Source organism: Sceloporus occidentalis, unplaced genomic scaffold, assembly GCF_023333645.1.
Source record: "Sceloporus occidentalis isolate IW3139 unplaced genomic scaffold, rSceOcc1.0.p SCAF_7, whole genome shotgun sequence".
Lineage (NCBI taxonomy): Eukaryota > Metazoa > Chordata > Lepidosauria > Squamata > Phrynosomatidae > Sceloporus > Sceloporus occidentalis.
Genome location: NW_028316987.1, coordinates 84,261,046 through 84,283,504, shown reverse-complemented (window position 1 = coordinate 84,283,504; position 22,459 = coordinate 84,261,046). Strand labels below are relative to the sequence as shown.

Below are 22,459 nucleotides of genomic sequence, written 5' to 3'. Positions count from 1 at the left end.
TCCTGAAGTTTAATAATAATAATAATAATAATAATAATAATAATAATTGTAAGCCGCTCAGATACCGGAAATAAATGAATTAATAAGTTTTGCCAGCAGCTGCGGCTGGTGTCTTCAGAGAATATTGGCATGGGAGTGAGTGGGGTGTGTGTGTATATAATATATATAATCTGTAAATGACATCCTCTCAACCAAGGGTCACACTGTGTGTGTGTATATGCACATACATACACACTGTGTGAGTGATTTACATGTTATAAACCATCCTGGGCATAAAATGCTGTTTGAAAACACTGAAATTCTGGACCATGCCAACAACTGTCAGGTCAGAATGCACAGGGAAGCCGTTGAAATCCATAAACATCTGGACAACTTCAACAGGAAAGAAGAAACACTGAAAGTAAACAAAGTTTGGCTAGCAGTCCTGAAAAACACCAAAGTCAAGACCCAGAGAATGCAAATGAAAACCACCCAGGGTTGGGGGTTTTCTAGCAGACATGGATCACTATTTAAATAGACACCATGTAGACCTTGCCATTCAGCCACAGAATACACAGATTAACATGTAAATCTCTTCCTCTCAACCAAGAGTATATATACCCCACTCTCTTCCATGCCAGCATTCTCTGAAGATGCCAGCCACAGCTGCTGGCGAAACGTCAGGAATAAACTCTTCCAGAACATGGCCTTATAGCCCAAAAACCCACAAAAAACTATGGATGCCGGCCGTGAAAGCCTTTGACTTCATATTGAATAAATAAATTGTTTAAAAGGCCTGTGGAGATGGGGACACAGGGATCCCAGGAAGTACATGATGTGCTATGCCTGCTAGACAAATGTATGAACAATCACAATATCTAGATAACCATTGTGTATATAGCCTGTGGGGCAAAGGGAAGAAGTAGGCTTTGTGTCACTTAAATGTCAAATCCCAATGTATACAGGACTGAGTGCCAGTGTGGTGAAGTGGTTTGAGTGTTGGACTACAACTCGGAGAAAAGGGTTCGATTCCTTGGTTGGCCATGAAACTCACTGGGTTACCTTGGGCAAGTCACACACACTCAGCCTCAGGGGAAGGCAATGGCAAACCCTCCCCTGAACAATGCTAATCCAGAAAGCCGCAAGATAGGTTCGCCTTAGGGTTGCCATAAGTTGGAAACACAGCAGGAACAGAAGCCAACAAAACTGCCAACATCACTTTTGGACTAAGTTGCACTTCTATCCTTAATATTAAAAAAACAAACTTGCTTTTTAAATCCAGAGGTGAAAATCAGCCTTATAGATGCTGTCAGATTTTTTCCCCTCAGGTTTTTAATGCAGCAAGACTAACAGGGCTGCTTATTTGGAAACTGCTACAGCAAGAAGCAGAGAATGCTATTCTGCAAGTGGAGCTGGTTGCAGCCATCCTGAAGGAGGGAGGCGGCTGCGCTGCCACTCCTGGGAAGAAAAGAGAAGAGCGCTTTATGGACCTGGGAGATTGCAGCAATTTGTTTCCTGGCCAAGATGCTGGAGGGAGAAGTGGTTGTGCAATGCCAGTATCTCAGGATTGCAACTGATCTACTTCTATCAGGCCTCAGTACTGGTTTGGGCCCAGAAGAAGCCAAATAAGATCTATGCATCCTGAATAGGGATGGCTTTTTTTCTTTTTCTTTTAGAGTTCTTCATTCCATGCAAACTATGGTCCAAAATCACTGCCCACCAGACCAGAAAATTACATAGAAGTCAGATAGTTCCAAAAACACATTGCAGAAATAATCCAATTTGAGACCTTGGATGACAGAATTGGGAGAATACACATCAAATTTGCAGATGACACCAAATTAGGAGGAATAGCTAATACTTCAGAGGACAGGATCAAAATTCAAAATGATCTGAATAGACTAGAAAGCTGGGCCACAGCTAACAGAATGAACTTCAACAGGGAGAAATGTAAGGTACTGCACTTAGGGCAGAAAAATGAAATGCACAGATATAGGATTATGGGGGACACCTGGCTGAGTGAAACTACATGTGAAAGGGATCTAGGAGTCCAAGTGGACCACAAGTTGAACATGAGTCAACAGTCCGATGCAGCAGCTAAAATGGCCAATGCAATTTTAGGCTGCATCAATAAAAGTATAGTGTCTAGATAAGAGAAGTAATAGTGCCACTGTATTCTGCTCTGGTCAGGCCCCACCTGGAATATTGTGTCCAGTTCTGGGCACCACAATTCAAAAAGGACATTGAGAAACTGGTGCCATGTGTCCAAAGGAGGGCAACTAAAATGGTGAAGGGTCTGGAAACCATCCCTATGAGGAACGACTTAGGGAGCTGGGGATCTTTAGCCTGGAGAAGAGAAGGCTAATAGGTGATATGATAGCCCTGTTTAAGTATCTGAAGGGATGTCATGTTGAAGAGGGAGCAAGCTTGTTTTCTGCTGCTCCAGAGACTAGAACGCAGAACAATGGATGCAAGCTGCAGGAAAAGAGATTCCACCTCAACATTAGGAAGAACTTCCTGAGAGTAAGGGCTGTTCGACAGTGGAACACACTCCTTCCTCGGAGTGTAGTGGAGTCTGCTCCCTTGGAGGTCTTTAAGCAGAGGCTGGATGGCCATCTGTCAATGGGGATGCTTTGACTGAGAGTTCCTGCATGGCAGAATGGGGTTGGAGTGGATGGCCCTAGAATCATAGAATCATAGAGTTGGAAGAGACCGCAAGGGCCATCCAGTCCAACCCCATTCTGCCATGCAGGAACTCTCCATCAAACATCCCTTGTGGCCTCTTCCAACTCTAGGATTCTATGATTCTGGCTCAATGCTAGGAAGTCCTGAGTCCTGTGGTCTTGTGAGATGTCTGCTTATTCCGGGCAGTTTTAGCGCCTTTCCAGCTGAGCGTTTAACCAGATGCAACGCTAAGCACACCAAAGCGGCTCGGTTTCCACAGCTGAGGTGTGCCTGGCTTGTTGCGCTTGTTGGAATGTGGGTTGCCTTCGGCAGTTTCTTTTGTCTTGAGCCCTTGCTGCTGTCTTGCGAGTCATAAAGATCCTGCGATGGCAATCAAGAGGGAAGACGCTGAAAGAAACGGAGGAGGAAAAGCGCCTCTGCATTTAATGGCGTGTCAGTGCTGAGAAGGACACATTAGATGCCTTTGGGTCTATGACCTTTCGGGATGCGCCTCGTTGTCTGACGGCGTCAGAAAGCGGAACCCAGTTTGCAAATGCGTTTTGGCCACTGAAAACGTAAACAGCCCGTTACATATCGCTGTTGAATGTGTGCAAAGGCGGAACAAATGCACTCTACAAGCAAAGCGCAAGCGAAATGGTGCCAGATGGAACTGTGGCTGCGTCCGCACTGCAGGGATAATCTGGTTTGAGAGCGCTTTCATCCTCACTGGAGGACTAACCCGGTTCGGTACCGCTCAGACTCTTCCGTCTCAGCGCTACGGAATTCTGGGAGTTGGAGTTTGTGGGGTCCAGGGGGGAGCACAGCTTCCGGCGAGGAGCGGAAGTGGTCTCGGTGGTCTGTTTCTATGGTGGCTGTCGGGGCCTAGAGGGAGCGCTTCCGGCGAGGAGCGGAAGTGGTCTCTAGGCGCCGCCGCCGCCGCTGTTGCTCCGGGGCCAGAGCGGTTGAGGGCATTCCGGGAGGGAGACTCGGAGAGGGAGAGGGAGAGGGAGAGGGAGAGGGAGGGCAGCCTCCTCCGCCGGTGGACCGTTCTCTCAGCGCCCCTCAGTCTGGCCCCCGGCTCTTGGCTAGTTAATCCGCCCGTCAGCCGCAGCCCCCTCCCTCCCTCGGAAGCGCCCCTCCTCGGCTGGACCTCGGGTGAGTCTCCGGGGCCTCTCTCTCCCGCCACTCTTCATTCTTGGCTTCCCTCATTCTTCCCTCCCTCCCTCCCTTCTTCCCTTCCTTCTTCCCCTGTTTCTTTTCTTCCCTCTCTCCCTATTTCCCTCCTCTCTCCTTCTCTTTCCCTCCCTCCCTGTTTTCCTTCTCTTTCCTTCCCCTTCCCTCCTTCTCTCTCCCCCTTCCCTCCCTCCCTCCCTCCCTCCTTCCTTCCTTCCTTCCTTCCTTCCCTTCCTCCTTGTTTCCCTCCTCCCTCCCTTTCATTCCTTCCCTCTTTCTTTCCATCCTTCCCTCTCCTTCCTTTCCTCTTTCCTTCCTTCTTTCCTTCCTTCCCTCCTTCCTTCTCTCTTTCCTTCCTTCCTTCCCTTTATCCCTGTTTCTCTCTTTCCTTCCCTCCTTCTGTGATCCTGCCTTTTCAGCCCCGGGCATTAGATTCCGTTCACCTGAGCTCCAGCGGGGTTTCTCCACTTGCCTCCTCCGCCGAGAGGAAGGCGCTGAAGGGGCCGAAGGGAAGAAGGGTTATTCCTCCAGTGTGGATGCAGTCTTAGTTAGGCTCAAAGTGGAGGGCATTTTGAAATGTCCTCCAGGACCAAAGGTTGAGATGCAGGACGTGTCCTGGAAAAGGAGGATGTCTGGTCCCTCTGGCTTAGGGGCCATTATGGGGGGGATGAGGGGCATATGAGGATTTGGGGTGGCTGGGGGAACCTCTGATTGGTCTACAGCTGAGGAGGCTGTGTAACACACACACACCTATATGCTCCTCCCTTCTCTCTCTTTGTGGTTGTGCGTCTCTCAGGTCATTTCTGACACAGAACCTATTGTTCTTGGCAGGTTTCTTCAGAGGAGGTTTGCCCTTTTCTAGAGCTTCTAGATGTCGATAGACCAGGTTTGAATCCAAGTTTGGCCAGGAGAAGCCACTGCATGACCTTGGTTAGGTCACACTCTCTCAGCCTCTGAAGACGGCAGTGGCAAACTCCTCCTGAGGAAGCTTGCCCAGAAAACCCTATGATACTCATGGCCTTAGGGTTCCCATGAGTTAGAAATGACTTGAAGGCAGATGACAACAACTACACAAGTACACACGCACACACACTCATATTCAGAAACATAGCTGGGCCCTCCTCCGCATTCTCTGGGTCAGAGGCACAGGATCCCTGTGGAAGTGGGGAAACTGCAGGTAAAACATCACTGAGGAAACCTGAGGAAACACCTCTCTAACAATCTCTAAGTCAGGGGTAGGCAATCTTTTTGAGCCGGGGGCCGGGTTGCTGTCCCTCAGACAACTGGGGGGCCGAAGCAAAAAAAATAAATAATTAAATAATTTTTAAAAAATTAAATATATAAATAAACCAGGACAAATGTAGGACAACATTTTCAAATGGAAGACACTTTTTAAAAAAGAATGGAGGACACGTGAAAAAATTTGCTGATTTTTTAAAAAATGTTAATATAAATGCATGTTTCTGAGGCTTCTATAGACAATTGCCCCCCAAAGGCCCCGGCGGCAATCGGCAGCAGGACTGGGCTGGGGCCGGTCCCAAGGCCTCACCGGGCCGCATCCGGGCCGCAGGTTGCCTACCCCTGGTCTAAGTCCTGCAGTGCAACTCTTAAGGTCAACATTTGCCAGAGGCTGACCACAGATTCATGCTGGAAAACCTATACATCCCTAGATAAGTGTTGTATCTAGTAATCTCTAGGTCCTGCAGTTTTGTGAGGGAAGACCTAGAGATTCCTAGAGAGATGATGTTAATCAAATCTGCAGAAGTCAAAACTGCAAATGTGGAAGGACAACTTATATACACACACACACGCATGAAGGATGCGGGATTAACTGCAATCCTTCTGGGATCCAGGACAAACTTGAGAGTACTGTTGATTTGCTTTTTAATCACACATGCACACATTTGTGTGTGTGTAGTATGATTGGAATACAGTGTAAAAGTACTTTGTTATGTGTTTTTGTGTTTTAGGGTTTTGTGTTTCAGCCCTGGGGGAAATAGGTTTTACAAAGAAAATGGGTTAGCACCAGTTTTTCAAAACAGCAATAAGGGACTATTGAAATGTATGACATGCAGGATTGGCATTTGGGAAGCAGCTATTAATAAGCTTGTGTTCTGCCTAGATTCCAAATGAAAGGATAGATGTTTACTTAATTATTCAGTTAACTATTTCTCTGTAAAGTTAACATGTCATTGACGTTCATAAATTACCTGATGCACGCAATTTGGTCTTTTTGAAGGATCCACACTTCAAAATATGGAATTTGTTGTGCAATCTATCTAAAAAGAAGCAGGGGATATCCCTTATAATTAGGGATACCTGGAAATCCCATATGATGCTCAAACATATCACTTAATGTGAAGGGTGTGTGTGTAGGTAAGTGTGGATTCCTTGCTGAGGAAATAAAAATGAAGATGTAATAGTACTTAATAGTACTTAAATTATATTTTAAAGCAAGAGAGGGAAAACAGCTGTGTTTTTATTAAACGAGGACTCTTTCTTTTTCAAGTTTTCTTCAAAATATCTCAACAATGAATACGGTCATTTGACTGCAGAGGTGTTCACCAGCACTCTTGCTCCAAGGTGTATTTTTTATGAAGCAGAGACATCCTAGAAAGATAATTAGTCTTGGGAACACTGCCAGTTTCAGAGAGACTTAGCGTTTTAAAAAGCTGCTCATTTCCAAACACATTCTCTCTAATAGCTCTTCTATAGTTAGGGAATAAGTTAGGCTTCGTTCTACACACCTTATGCAGGCTTCAGGTTCAAATTAGTAGCAGCTTACAAATAAAAAAATACTTTGCTAAAAAGGTGAAAGATAGAGGTTATTTTATAGAAATTGCACGGTGGAGTAGAATTTTAGCAGAGCGGCTGTAACTCAATGGTAGAGCATGTTCTTGATAAAGGCATACCTCACTTAACAAAGCTTTTAACAAAGAAGCTCCTTTTTACAAAGACCTTCAATGCCACCTGGCCCTGTGTTCTTCCTTATCTTCTGTCTAGTTGGAGTTGTTTTTTTAATCAAGTATCAGCATTGGAAGGGTGGTGAAGGAAGGCTTGAGAAACACAGACTTCTGGTATCAGGTGACGGCAGTGTGCCTGCAGTAAACAATGCAGTAAAGCTTGAGCTGGGAAATAATGGTATTCTGCTCTAGCTGATCCTGCACTAGCAATGTGTGCCTGCATACGGCAGGCAAGGTAAACAGCATCCCTTACTGACAGTGTTGCCAACAAGCCTTGAAGATATTCCCCGGAATGTTTTTCCAAAATCCCTGGAATTCCCCAATATTTTCTGGAATATTCAGTCAAAATCCACAGAAAGAAATTAATTAAATTTCCAGGATTCCGGGGAATTCCCAGGAAATTGGCAACGCTGCTTACTGACCGTGTATGAACAAGAGCAGATAAGGCTTCCTCATCAGTTACTTCCAGCATTTTAAAAAAGCACAGATCTATAGATTTGGCCACCTAAGTGAAAATCATAAGAAAAGCGGAGACAGGTGAAAGACAAAAAAAACCCCCAAACCAACCCCCCCCCAAAAAAAAAAACCCACTGAATTTATTTTGGAAGAAGCCTTCAGGTTGTTTAAAATGATTTTGTTTATTCAGTCAGGCCTTACCTGACCTGGCTGCTTCATTTTACAGAGGCATCTTGTTAGTTTGGATAAAAAGTTTGTTCAATTGTTCTTTTTGTAGTGAATGAACCTATCTCTGTTCTTTCCATGTTATTTCTACTTTTGGTACCAAATTTTCTGTTAAAGAAATAATGCTCAGGTATTCATCGACTTCATTAACTGAGGAATGCATTGTTCCCTTGTTATCTTCTGGAGTTCGGTTCCAGGACTACCTGTGGATACCAGAATCCATGGATGCACAAGTCCCATTATATACATTGGTGTAGTAAAATAGCATCCCTTTTATAAAATGGCAAAATCCATGGTTTGCTTTTTGGATTTTTTGTGGTGGAGGATCCCCCCCCCCCCCCAATTTTTGATTTTTAAAAAAATTATTTTCAAGATGTGGATAGCTGAATCTGTGGATGCATAATCCATGGATATGGAGGACCAACTGTACCTGTATATAAAACATCCCAGGTTCAACTCCTGTTTCTGGAAAGGTTTGGGAAATTTTGAAATACGTGAGGCCTGCTGATAGTCAGGGTAGTGATATGAACAATTTCATTACTAAATGAGTATTTAACTAAAACTGTGTTACAGAACATGTGATTAAAATACTCGCTGTTGTAGTGCCACTGTGTTGGTGCCACATGTTTTAGCACATCTAGGCTGTAAATATTGGCCATGCTTTGGTAGGTTAGAGGTGTTTCTCAGTTATTGGGAGCTTTCTTCTCTTTTCAACTAGAAACTCTTAATGCAAAATTTATATAATAGGTTGGGGCACCCCGTGGGCCTCAGCATCATAGCTTATGCAGTGTTTTCTTATTTGTTCGGTCTACCAGCAGCTGCACCATCATTTTTGAGTTGTAGTAGTACCAGCAGCTCCCCACATGTGCAGTGCATAGGATATAGAATGTCCCTTACTTTGGCAGATTAGAGTAGAGGAGGGATTGTAGGAAATAAGGAAGAGCACTAAAAAGCTATTTTTAAAGTAACAAAAACAATAGGAATAAAGAAAGGGGTAAGGGGGGTTGTTATTACAGGGAAAAAATTAGCCTCACATTTATATTTTATGTACATACCTTATGTAAAAAATACAGATATTTTTGTGTCTCTTTTCAGTAACAGAATCCATTAATTACTTTGAAAATAGGCTGGAAAACTTGCTTGGATTCTACAAACTTACACATCTGATCCCTTTTAAAAAATAACATGCTATTGACATTTTGTGAGCAAGATTAGTGGGTTTGAACTTTTAAGGACACTGGGTAAGCCTTTTTTTTTTAAAACCCTTATATCAGAACAGGATAAACTTGTAAATGTGGTAATAAGAAAATGGAACAGATTATCTGTTTTCTGATTAGAGATTAGATGTGGCTTTAAGGCACACACATTATTATCCAGGTATGCTTATGATAAGGAGAAGAAAGTGACCAAGTGGTTCCATAGTGGTTCATAAAAGCTTGCAATTTTTTTAAGTCTATAAAAAACTAGATTAGGTAAAATCCAATACAGAAAATTAGTTACTGGAATGGATTAGGTAGTTCACCTGGACAAATTATCTAATCTGGAGAACTTTCATGTATGCTGTTGAAATTAGCCACGTTACAGCACCATTTGCCCCTATCAAGTACTTCCAATTTTGTGTATTATATTGCTTATAGAAATCCTTGTTTGAAATACAGACTGTATTATGGGGAAAGTATTCCCATGTTGGGTTGTGACACTTGACAGACCTTAAATTCAGGTCTTTGGAGATAGGCAATAGAAAGCCAACTCTTTATGCCATTATTTCTTAGTATAGTAACGGTGAACCTTTTACACACCGAATGCCCAAACCGCAACCCAGACCCCACTTATTTATTGCAAAGTGCCATGTCCTTCTGGCTTTCTGGTAAGAAACTCTGGCAAACTCTCTGCTAGGGCGACAGCATGTGTGCCCACAGAGAGGAGGGCTCTGAGTGCCACCTTTGGCACGTGTGCCATAGGTTCGCCATCACTGTCCTAGTAGCTAGTAGAGATAGGTGGATATCATCTGCACTGGACATTGAATAATTCCAAAAGCCAGGTGATGTACATCTACTCAGATTTCCACATTATGCCCTATTTCAGTGCACTTCCTTTCCTGTCTTAGCATTTTCTTACCAGGGTATATCAGATGTGGTTTTCCTTATGCTTGTTTCCTTCCCTGTGTAGCCTACCTCCATCTGTTGGGTCTCTAACTGCCAGCTGAATTTCTGGCTCCTGTCCCAGGGTAATGACTATGAGTCTGCTTCATCTTAATGTTTTTTTCCTTTGGTGCTGACGATAATGCTTTCTGCTTAGGCAGTTTATCAAAGGCCTAGCAGGCTGTCCTCTGGGATTCTAATGCCAGGAAAGGAAGAAGAGCTTTGATGTACATGAAGGACAGACCACTTACTTCCCTAGAGTGTGACTGGTAATGTTAGTGACTAAATTTGCTCTCATGGTATTATAAACTATGTTTGGACATTGAGCATTTTCTCATTAAGTTCCGCATATGCTTTGCTTCTGATTGGTATTTGTCCTCAGTCATGATACAGGGGCTTCCCACTGATACACAGGGGCTTTGGCTATTGATCTTCACCATAGTGAAATATAAGATAATGGAGGATCATGCAATTAAGTTTCAGTATGATAACGTGTTTGAGACCAGATCTTCCTGTCAATTTAAGTCTGATTCTCATCCAAAGCATACTGCAGAAGTAATCCAGTTTGAGACTGCTTTAACTGCCCTGACTCAGTGCTAGAGAATTCTGGGAATTATAGTTTATTGTGGCACCAGAGCTCTGACAGAGAAGGCTAAATGTCTCACAAAACTCCAGTTCCCAGTTCCCTAGCATTAAGCCAGGGCATTTAAAGCAGTCTCAAACTGGATTATTTCTGCAGTGTTTTTTGGATCAGAATCAGACTTAAATTGTCAGGAAGATCTGGTCTCAAACATTTGTCTTATGACACTAGCAGTAGAGCTATGCTTTCCTTAATGCAAGCATGCTGTGGTGATATTTACTGTAGTAACAAGGTTGGCTAGATTAGGCACCATCCATGTTTGGTACCTGGACAGTAATACAAGTCCAGACTGTAATTGAACCTGTAATATGATTACATATAATTGTGAAGTGGAGTTTCCAAAAGCCACAGAAACCTTTCATATGGATGATAGAATTTCTTGGCGAATATGTGTTTTAAATGGTTAAAATGTTTTTGGTCAGTGTATCTAGATCAAATAGTGCTAGGGCTAATTTGTTAGAATTTTTGAGTTGACTCTTATGAAAGTGAGTAAGAGTGAAAATGAAAACAGGTATATGACTTGTACATTGATCATCATCTTATTTGATTCTTTCCTCCCCTTTCTTTTTTACTTTAATTATACTTACCGTAAGTCTGAGAGGTTCCTACCCCAAGAGTCTCACAGTCTAAAACACATGCAGGAGAAGAAAGGAATATTAGAGTTTGGCATAAACAGGAAAAATGTATGTTGTTATATACCCCTATACATTTGCTGAGGTACAGGTAAGATATAGAGTAACTTGAACTAAGTACCGTTGGAGACAAGTAATTTGAAGGATGAAGAAAAAACCCAGTAATCATTGACTGCTGTCTAGATGATAGCTGAGCAGTTGTGGCCGTCTATATGTTTTTTGGAGTATAAACACTAGTTCGTATGGTCAGTAATGGCTCAGAAACATACAATCTAGATGAGGGAAGCAGCAGTTCCAGATGGAGATTGAAACACAAGTAGTCAGGGCATACAGAAGCTGTTGGAGGTCTCTGATAGTTACCCAGGTGGATGGGCCAGGGAATAGCAATACTTTTCCAGCTTTCAGAAGAAGCTTTCATTTTATCCCTAAAGAATCCATTCCATATCTTATTGGCTGAGGATCCTTTGCATGTTGAAGAGGATTTCTGAGGAACGTCTTGAGTTCACACCCAGTTCTCCTATACTGTATTCTCTAAACTTCTTTGGTTCTGTTTTCCTGGGGTGACCCAGCTATCATTTAGGAGTAGTTATCCAGTATGATTATCTTACCATGGGAACCTTGAAACGTTTGGGAATTTTGGTTTCCATGGAATACAGTTTGAAAAGTGTTGTTCTGTTTCGTAATATCTAACCTTTTCTTTTGCTCTTTGGGACTGGGCACACCAGCCATAAAGGCTGGCCTGGGGCAGAGTCGGGTCGTGGCGTCCATGTGACCCTTGCCCTGACTATTCCCCCAGGGCAGCATGATGTCACGCGCTGCTCCACATGGCACACAACGTCATGGTGCTCCTCTGGCGCTGTGTCCACACAATGCAGCGCCAAAGGAGTGCCTTAAAGCCGCAGCCCCACAGCCATCGCTCCCTTTCCAGGGCGCAAAAAGGAGCCACTTTTTGCAGCTCCTTTTTGTGCCCTGGAAAAGACAGACTGGGGAGTGGCATGCAGCTGCGGCTGCAGGCCATCCCTCAGGGGCAGTCTGCACAGCCTCTTTGTTAAGTATATATGTCAAAATAAATGAGTTAAGTCTTGAAGGTGACACAACAACCTGCTCCCCCCCCCCCCCGCATCTGACTTACACAACCACCACTTTGAAAATGTGAACTCATTTGTTTCATGTTTGTTAAATAGAACGTATAGGAGGTCACTTCTTTAGGTAGTCACTACCAGAGTCTTAGGCTACATCTGCATGACAGAAATAATCCAGTTTGACACTACTTTAACTGCCATGGCTCAATTCTGTGGAATTCTGGGGATTGAAGTTGGATTATACCAAGTCCATGGTATCCTGATCCAGGTTCCAACTTGGATCAGTACCCGGGGTGGCGTGGTGATGAGCGGGTGTTTACACACCCTTCTGCCAATGTGCCATTGACCTGTTCGTTCTAGGACTGGCAGATTTGTTTTTGGACTTGCCAAACCCAGCCTGGGGCTAATGGCCTGTAGATAGGACAGGACAACATGAAGCAGAGGGAATGTAAGCCTTTTGGCCCTTGCCTACAGGCCCTCAGTTGCATTCTTTCTATTCCTATCGTCTTCTGAGGGTATCCCTTGGTAATAATAGTGCCTGTTTAAAATTTGAATCAAAATCAAACTGTATATTAGACACTGAAACAGAAAAGGGTGGAGGTCTTGCCTCAATTTTTCTGCTTTAGTCTGCCACCCTCCCATTTCCCCAGTCTTTTAGTCACCTGAAACAAACAACAACAAAAAAGGAAGTACACTGCTTTAGTAATTCTTTCCACATTTTGACACTTCCTGAAACAGAGATACTTGGCTTTCAGAACCACATACATCCAAGGGATTTCCCCCCCTTTCGTTATACAACTCAACTTGATTATTGACTATATAAGCAAGCAAGTTATAACTAATGTTAAAGAAGTGACTTTTGAGGAGAATTCATACCCTCATTGCCAGACTTTGTTGCTTATTCAGGCAAAAGATTATTGTTTTGCATTTATTCATTTCACATGGAACTTGATATCTTCCCTATTTCAAGCATTTTATTTAAATGGAGAGATCAGGTGTGATGAAATGAATATTAAAACACTGAAATAATGGCATTCAAAATGTACATATACATAATTGTATTCTTTTTGCTGTTGTGTGGAATACATTTTTTCTCTTCCTTGTGTGGGAAGATTTGTTAGTATGTAAATGATTTAAACCCAGTCATTTTTCTTTTTTCTTTGTGCGAAAATACTATATGTGTGCATGTCAAAGGTGGGTTATCTACAATTTATCAAACTAGTTCTGAACTCATGTGCATTCTGAATACTGACATGAGCAGTTTGGAGGGGGAGAGCCGGAAGAGAGTTCCAGAGAGTAAAATAAAATATGCAGTTTTGACTTTGAATAATCACTTGTAGGCTTATTATTCAAGCAATTAATCTGAAAAAAGGCCTTTGCTGTGAGTGAAACTGAAATTAATAAATTGTTAGTCAATTCAGATAATACATTTGCTAGTAACCACTATTATTTGGAGGGATGAGGCTTTTAGGGGTGCAAAGTAAGGTATTTGGGCTGCATAATTTTTTGCAGATACAGTATTCAACACAGTTGTAAAGCAGTGGTTCCCAAACTTTGGTCCTCCAGGTGTTTTGGACTTCAGGTCCCAGAATTCCTGACTTCAGGCCAAGCTAGCTAGGCTTTTGAGAGTTAAAGTCCAAAACACCTGGAGGACCAGAGTTTGGGAATCACTGGTATAAAATGTAGCTGCTGAAGTAGGTGGTGTCTTTTCTGCAAGTGACATCTAGCACCATTTAGCTAACCCCTTACCGCCCCTTTATTTATGTGAAAAATTCACAACATATACCAGTGCCACTGACAATTCAAAAGCATTGGGGTCAGACTCACTCCAGAGAAATGTGTGATGTTTGCCAAGTGGTATGGGTCAGGTCTTCACCAACCGTTCCTATGTTAACTTGCCTGATTGTCCTGCATGTTGCCATTTGCAGGCTACAGTCATTGTGCTGTGGCTACCATAAATTCCATCTGACAGAATGAGAATTGCTGAACCGAGCTCCCTGACGATTTTGAGCAATTTTTACAATGTTGTGTTCATACGCCATGCTGTGTTAACTTAATGTTTTGGACCATATGTAATTACATTTTGTAAGACTATTTGGCTCACCTTGGCTTGGATGCTGGTGTACTAAGAGGTGGACTCAATTCACTCTGCAGTTACATGCAGATGAGTGAACTTGATCTTGATTGAAAACTAGTCTAGAATAATTCTACTGACATTGATGCCATGGTTTCAGTGTAAGTCTCATTGAAATAAGTAAGTTGCAAGTTTAAGTAGGTAAATTTGGGATGGTGCTGTAGGGGTGCCTTTCTGCTCTGTAGATATTGCTGTCCCAAGAGCATGAATCAGCAAGAGTCCGATCATACTAAAGGTAAACTGCTACATAATTTGAACTATTTGTTTTCTAATTTTTCAATGGTTTGTGATTGTTGCCTTTACCATCCTTGTTAGCAAGCATTTGGAAGCAGGAATAATTTTGCATGCTTCGTGTACAATTAACTTTCACATTTTAAAGTCTTTTGATTTGTTTTTGAATGTTTCACTAATCAATATCTAATATGGTTTTCATAGGATATGTAACATGACACTGATATACTGGACAGGTAATTGCCATTGTTTTGAAAACCTAATCTTATACGGGGAAGCCAGGTAACTGGCAAAAATTTTCAGCTGTTTGTCTCCTTGTAGCATCATATTGCTAAGGACCTGTTCAATTAATTTAATTTTTAAATCTGTAAGATGTTGTGAAATATGCAGCTGGTGATGACATAAATCACTTTTTCAGCTTGGAGACGTGATTTATGACAAACATTTAAAATAATTTTCCTTTGATGTTTATAAAGCTGTTCTAATAAGGCTGTTCTGTATTTCTTATAATGCTGTTCTAATAAGGCTGTTCTTTATTTCTAGTGAAGTGGCTTGTGGATAGATTTACCAAGTAATCTTCTACATGTCTAACCAGAAATAAATTGCACTGAGTTCAGTGTGAGTTATTTCTAAGGATATATAAGACTGCATTTTAATAAATAATATGAAATACACTTAGAGCTACTTCACACATGATGTTTTTCCTACACTGGCTTGCTAATTTAGCTGTACTAAAATATTCACTCGTCATTACAGTGGTGTATGTTTCTTGTACACCAGGATTCCCCATTTAGGAGAAACATCACATGTCAGCTGGCACCTGAAGATTGACCCTGCCTGTTACTTCTCGCTTTCTCTTCTGTGTATGCTTGCTTGCTGCCTCTTTAATGTTAGGTTTTTTCTTCTTGCAAGACCTGGGAGAGGGCTGCATGTGACATGTTTCCCTGAATAATGCATGCATTTTGCAGCCATGCTATTGCATGAAGTTAGTCCATGGAGCATTAGTGCAATGAAACACAGAATGGTGATATTCAAATAAGTAAGCTGTTAGCATTTAATAAATGAATAACTAACTCTGCTCTTCAAATTATATTACTTTTGAGGGGTTGACAGTGTCTTGTTAAGTTTATTTAGCCCTTTCCTCCTGATTACGTAGACGTTTTAGTTTTTGTCTAAACTAGATTTGGCAACCCATTGGGCAAGGCCTGTACTTAAGTGTTCATATAGCCATTCATTTCTTTAGAATCTTTACAAATAGTATTAGTACAGTAGATGCTAGTGCAGTTTCTTCCTACTCACCAAATTTGGCTTGTATCACTTTAATTGTGGCTTCAGCTTTCTGCCTCTTATTTTATTGCTAACTGCTGTCAAATTGACTTTGGCTTATGGTGACCCTATGAATCAAAGACCTTCAGGTCACCCATCCTATCATCATCAGCCCTGTTCAGGTCTTGCAGATTCAGAACCGTGTCTTTCTTGATAGACAATGTCTTATCAATTTGTAATGCAGTCTTCCTCTTTTCCTACTGGCTTCTACCTTTCCAAGCATTATTGTCTTTTCTAGTGAATCATGTCTTTTCATATGTCCAGTATTAATTTTGTCATCTTAGCTTCAAGGGAGTGTTCAGGTTTGATTTTTCTCTACCACCTATTTACTTGTCTTTTTAGTAGTCTACACTATCCATAGAACTCTATCCCTTCACCAAATTTTAATGAGCTCATTTTCTTTCTATCAGCTTTCCTTCATTGGCCAATTTTTCACAATCTACATAGTCATGGGAAATATAAGGACGTGGGCAATCCTAACTTTAGTATTCAGTGATATATCTTTACACTTCAGGACCTTGTCTGGTTTCTTCATAGCTACCCTTCCATGTCCTAGTCTTCTTCTGATTTCTTAGCTGGAATCAGTTGAAAGAACCCTATAGCTAAATAAGATTTCACCTCCTTTATGTTGTGAATTAGGAAAAAAAAAATGATAAAATTGTGGAAGAGTAGATTTTTATCTGGACACAGTTAATACCTCATGAGGAAAATGTATTTCTCTGATAATTATGAAAGAAATCTGGGAAGAGTTAAATGAAATAATTTAATAATATAATTTGAAAAAGAGGTCCTATGTGCAATGTGGAGTTGGTCTGACAGAACTAACATTAATAGACTGACTTTATTTAAGGTGATGTTGCACATGGGGATATCTTCCACGTTGCTGATAATCATTTGCTTAATTGTGAAAATAGTGCTTAGCTGGTAGACATGGAAAAAAGGCTACATCAAGAAGATACCCTTTACTTACATAGACATACCAAAAGGAAAGGACATAATTGAACTGTATTTTTCTGTGTTGATCTCAGATGACCTATCTATACTGCATTGACTTAACTTAAACTTAATACATTTTATCTTTGACTTTATATTTCATAACCAAGAATTTTTCAAATCCTAACCATCCCCTAGTTGTTACAAGTGTGACCGTGTTCATTCCTAGTTTATTGGAGCATGTTGTCATCTATCCCAGGATTGGGGTAAGAGCATAGTTGTTTTAAATCCTGCTCAAAATTCTTTGTTTACTGTTTCTGTTTCTTTGCGCTACCAGATTGTGGATCTTGCACTGTCATTGCTGTTCTATTAAATTTCCAGAGAATTAACATTGCTTTCTGTCAGATGAACGGATAGCCTTTTAAATCTTGATCTCAAAGCAGTAATGCTGTTCTCTACTGAAAGTAGAAATAAACTTCTTATGTGAACATATGGACTGTCAGCAATTAATGAAATCTCAAATCATTAACTATGATGCATAATTGATTAAAATTACACATGAATGAGAACACTCTGTGTTTTTGAAATTATGCATGTATGTGTATGGCTATTTTAGAAGGGGCAACCTTTCTCATGGAACAGGGGAGGAAAACTTCAATTAAGATGGTATCTGCCTCTCAGATTTTTAAAGTATTTGTACTAAACACAATACATATTAATAAAAATCTACTGCTGGATAAATGATGATCACCTTTTTAATCAGACTAAAAGTTGATTAGATGCAGACCTAGTTGTTTAAGTGATTAAATGTTGCAGCCCTAATTGATGGCGGAAGGGAGAGTAGGAAATGAAAAATGCTACTCACTTAGTAGCCTCATATTTATTTTTAGAAGCTGTGGATGTGGTACAGTTCTTGTACACATCAGTACATGAAGTACTTTTTTTTTTGAAGGGAGCAAAATAATTCATGAATCGGTGAGTCCGGCTGAAGTCATGGAATGTAGAATCAATTTAAATGTGTTTTATGGAATTCAATTTTGAAGTATCTAAAATGACTTCATAGAGGCAAGCAAAGATTTGTTTCTAGATAATTTGCCTGAGACACTGCCTTTTAAATATCATCCTGCAATGTATGTCTAGCTACTGGTATATTTATCACTTTGCATGTGTTTCATTGAACTACAGTAGATATTGGTTGTTTGCTGAAAGCATTTTGGAACTCTCAGTTGTTTTGCAATTCAGTGGGAGTGCATTTTAAAAATGCATAGTAGATCTTGATGGGATTGATCTTTTTTATGGTTTGCTTTGTACAAAGCACTTAATAGTGAAAGTGTGATGTAATTATTTGCGGAATTAATAGTCATTATCAGCAACTTATTTCTAAAGAAGTGAAATCACAGCTTTAATCTTAATTAAATAAGTTTTTCTTTTCTTTTCTGGAAATATTTGATTAAGAAAAAACTTACCTTAAAATCATTAAAGAATTCAGCAAGCCTAAACATTTCCATTACAGTTGTTACTTAAAAATGTAACTTGTTGCAAGAGGCAAGCTTTAATACTTAATGCTTGGTTTAGTTTATCTTAGGAGCTTCTGGGAAGTTATTTTTTTGAAGTAATGCCCACAGAAAGTGGAAGTTGTGCCACTGCTCGCCAAGCAAAGCAGAAGCGCAAGTCTCACAGTCTTTCTATACGGCGAACCAACAGTTCTGAGCAAGAGCGATCAGGATTGCAGAGAGAAATGCTGGAAGGCCAGGTAAACATGATTAGAAAATGTCTCTGCATGTGTGTATGCTCTTAACTTTTCGAATTCACCTCTACAGTATTAGGGCAGGTTACAGTACCTTGATAACAATCCACTGAACAACAAATCTAATCACAGATTAAAAAGACATGTAACAAGCTAATATGGAAAGCACATTTTCAAGCATAAAGACTTAAAACGCCTAGGAAGAAATGTCTTTGAAATGTGGGTGTCCCTAAGAACTGTGACCTTGTTCCTTGTTATAATCTTTCCAAGTAGGTTTGGGGATGAGGTTGCTGTTTTGAGTTTCATGCCTGACCTAGGAGGGCACGTTCAGATGATTGTTCAGCAGTTAATAAACCATGTTTAATGAAGAGAGGAACAGGTGTTATTTTTGAGCCAACTTCCTCTCCATCATCCCCTCAGCCTATTGATGATTAAGAAATAAAGAAAGTAAGCACAGTCTGACTCACGGGTGGTTAAGCTCCTGATTTGGACATGTTGGGGAACATTGTGTGGAGGGAAGGGGCCAAAGTGGTGTGTTTAGTGCCACTCTTGTTCTTGCCTTCATAAGCCAGTTTTTTTTATTTGAAAATTCAAATTATTATCCAAACATGACCATCATATCTTCAGTTTTGTAAAAAGAAAAAATTCCCCAAGTTTCTATAAATTAGAAAGTTTGTTATCTCTATTTGAACAACAAAAGCAACAAACGCCAAAACCTGTTTGTAGGAGTATTGGCCAATATTCAAAGAATTCTGAACTTTTAATGAACCAAAGTGTGTTCTAGGTTTCTTGTATTCTGTTCTCAGCCCTGAGACTCTTTCCCCTTACTACTTGAGTAATGATTGCATCAGACTCAGTAGTTCAAAGGGGGAAAAGATTCTACTGGAGCAATGCTGACAGGTTTTTTTTTAGCCTAATCAGATCTTTTGGAACCCACCTTTTTTGGTTTGGAAATTTGCTTAGTTTTTCTCTTTTAGTGTTAGTTCTTTCTAACCTTTCAGGTGAAGTGCGGTTTAAATCTCAAAGCTTATTGGGGAGACATAGGTTTGATATGGACATTCAGTATCCAGAAGTGATGGAAAACAAGACATGATCTTTAGAATGACTGTTTCAGTGGCAAATAAAGATTCATAAAAGCTTGAACTGGTTTTAGGATTGTGTTCTGTTGCAGAAGATGTTTATGTCTTAAACTTAGAAAATTGTCAACTATTCTGCCAACTTTTAAAGAAAAAATCCTTGAACAGGTTAGGAAGGATATCACGGGATAATTGTGTGAAATTTCTTGTGCAGTATTTGACTTGTACTGGAAATTGTACTGAAGGCCATACCAAAGATTCTGGGTTATAGTGATCATTGTGCCATAGCTTCATCAGCATTCTCTTCTTCCATTGCAAGCAGTACAAGTTTTTCAGCTCAAAAAGAGAATGAATTGATCATTCTTGGCTTGTATCTGAAATGCATAGCCTGAAGGTGAAATATTCAAAGAATATTAAGTCTCTCTTACCACTCCACCCCACTTATTACCAAAACAATGTTTTTTCTATATTCTTGGTTGTTGTTGCTTTTAAATAATTCTCAGTATTTACTTGAGTGCTTTACTCTCTTGTGTTCCAATTTGAGACACCTTCTAATGGCTATGGTAAATACAGTGGACTCTCAGTATCAGTAGGAGTTCAGTTCTGGGGCTTCCCCACAGGTGCAAAAAAAACCCCAAAAATAAAAAACCAGTCAGTTGTGCCCCATATTCAGTAATGACAATGTGAACATGCACATTCTGAAGTGTGTCTGTGCATGTCACCACCCTTGAGTAGTACAGGGCACGATTGTCTGCAGGCAACTGAATGGATGGGAAGCCTACACATTGTGAAGCCCCACTGTAAATACTTTAAAAACAATAAAAGTGAAGCTGCTTGTTATATGGAGATAAAAATATGATTTCATTAAAAAAATGCAAACCAACAATGTAAAGGGAAGTATGGTTTGGATCTGAGTGCTTGAACTTGAAATCTCTGCTTTGAAATGATGAAACATAATTTCAGAATATTCTCTGAAGGAGTCCAATAGCAAATTTTGTGTACCTTACCAAACAATAAGAATAACACCGTTCAAACCTTTCCTGTAATTTCAATGTATCATCTTCTCTAGGATTCAAAACTTCCATCGTCTGTTAGGAATACACTTCTGGAACTTTTTGGCCAAATAGAAAGAGAGTTTGAGAACCTCTACATTGAAAATCTTGAATGTGAGTTTATTTTTCCATGCTTTGCTTTAAAGTCAAAATGTTTGGGTTTTTAAACCACCACACTGCTGAATTTGGCAGTAGCAGAACCAACAAAAATTGTTTATGTGGATATTGCAGGCTATCTCTGGAATGGTCCTATGTTAAGAGTGGACATACACTTACTTGGCTGGCCATCCAGGGAGGTGAGGCAACTCGGAAGTTGTTACAATCTATAATTAATGCCTCCTTCAGGGAATGTTGTTTTCTAAAATTAACAGTGGTAAAACCCATTCTAAAGAAACCTTCCCTAGATCCCCTGGACAAAAACAATTACTGACCAGTATCTCTACTCCCCTTTCTGGGTAAGGTGATCAAGAGGGTGGTTGCAAACCAGCTCCAAGCAGTCTTGGATGACACCGATTATCTTGAGCCATTTCAAACTGCCTTTAGGTCGGGATATGGAGTTGAAACTGCCCTGGTCGCCTTGGTCGATGATCTCCGTCTGTGCATCAACAGAGGAAGTGTGGCCCTGTTGGTGATCTTGGACCTCTCAGTGGCTTTTGATACCATAGACCATGGTATCCTTCTGGAGCGCTTGAGGGAACTAGGAATTGGAGGCACTGCTTTGCAGTGGTTCTGGTCCTATCTCTCGGGCAGGTTCCAGATGGTGTCGCTTGGCGACAGTTGTTCGGCCAAAAGGGAGCTTAGTTCGGGCGTCCCTCCGCAATACTGTCACCAATGCTATTCAACATTTACATGAAGCTGCTGGGTGATATCATCCGGAGACATGGGGTGGGTGTTATCAGTACGCTGATGACACCCAAATCTATTTCTCTATGTCTAGGACTGTTTCAGTGACCAAGGAGGGCATCTCTCCTCTGAATGACTGCCTGAGGTCGGTAATGGATTGGATGAGGGAAAATAGACTTAAGTTGAATCCAAACAAAACGGAGGTACTTGTGATAAGTAACCCCAACCCGGGTTTGGAGATATGTTCGCCAGTTCTAGATGGGGTCACACTTCCCCGAAGGACTGCGTCTGTAGCTTGGGGGTGCTCCTGGATTCGTCGCTTCATCTATCCTTTCAGATTGATGCGGCAGCCAGGAGCGCATGTTATCCGCTTCGGCTGATACGCCAGTTGTGCCCCTACCTGGAGCAGCGGGACCTAGAAACAGTTGTATATGCCCTGGTAACCTCTCGTCTTGATTTCTGTAATGGGCTCTACATGGGGCAACCCTTGTGCCATGTCCAGAAGCTTCAACTGATACAAAACATGGCAGCCAGACTGGTCACCGGAAAATCTAGGTTTGACCGAATTATACCTATTTTAAAGTCATTACACCTATTAGCTTCCGGGCTCAGCACAAGGTGTTGGTTATTACCTACAAAGCCCTACATGGCCTGGGTCCAGTCTACTTGAAGGAATGCCTCCTCCCATACAATCCTTCCCATACACTCCGTTCCTCCTGGAAAAATCTTTTACATCCAAAAAAGACCAGATTGGGGGTGACCTCCCCGAGGTCTTTTTCTGCTACGACTCCTAAAGCTTGGAATGACCTGCCAGTAGAGATTCGCCAATTATCCTCATTGGAGGCTTTTAAAAAAGTGAGAAAAACCTTTCTCTTCCGGCAGGCCTTCCTTGAGTGATAACCGCCCAGAACTGATTCTATCCGTCCGTCCTACTATATCTCCTCGTCATTCGTGGATTTTAGAATAATCTTGTAATGTTTTGTATGGTTATATATTTTAATCATGTTTTATGTTAATTTTATAGTCTGGGAAGGAGGGTTGGATTAGGGTTTTGTGGGTTTTATTGTTTTTATATTGCCTATCATAAACTCTGTGGTTACCCGCCTCGATCCCCAAATGGAAGAGGCGGGATATAAATATTATTATTATTATTATTATTATT

The 22,459-nt window shown here is 41.0% G+C and overlaps 1 protein-coding gene across 4 annotated transcripts in view; it reads left to right on the top strand.

Annotated features, from left to right (window-relative positions):
- Window positions 1–3,643: 3,643 nt before the first annotated feature.
- Window positions 3,644–22,459, top strand: part of WDR37 (WD repeat domain 37) — a 60,366-nt gene continuing 41,550 nt past the window's right edge. For 2 of the 4 annotated variants that reach the window (XM_089533520.1, XM_089533517.1), the window contains exons 1-3: window positions 3,644–3,798; window positions 18,155–18,332; window positions 20,472–20,568. In XM_089533520.1, the coding sequence (XP_089389646.1) occupies window positions 18,195–18,332; window positions 20,472–20,568 (235 nt within the window). In that variant the 5' untranslated portion in view covers window positions 3,644–3,798; window positions 18,155–18,194. Of the gene's footprint in view, window positions 3,799–13,485; window positions 14,325–14,524; window positions 14,557–18,154; window positions 18,333–20,471; window positions 20,569–22,459 lie in introns of those variants that run through there. The other 2 variants (XM_089533518.1, XM_089533519.1) reach the window with 2 other exon arrangements.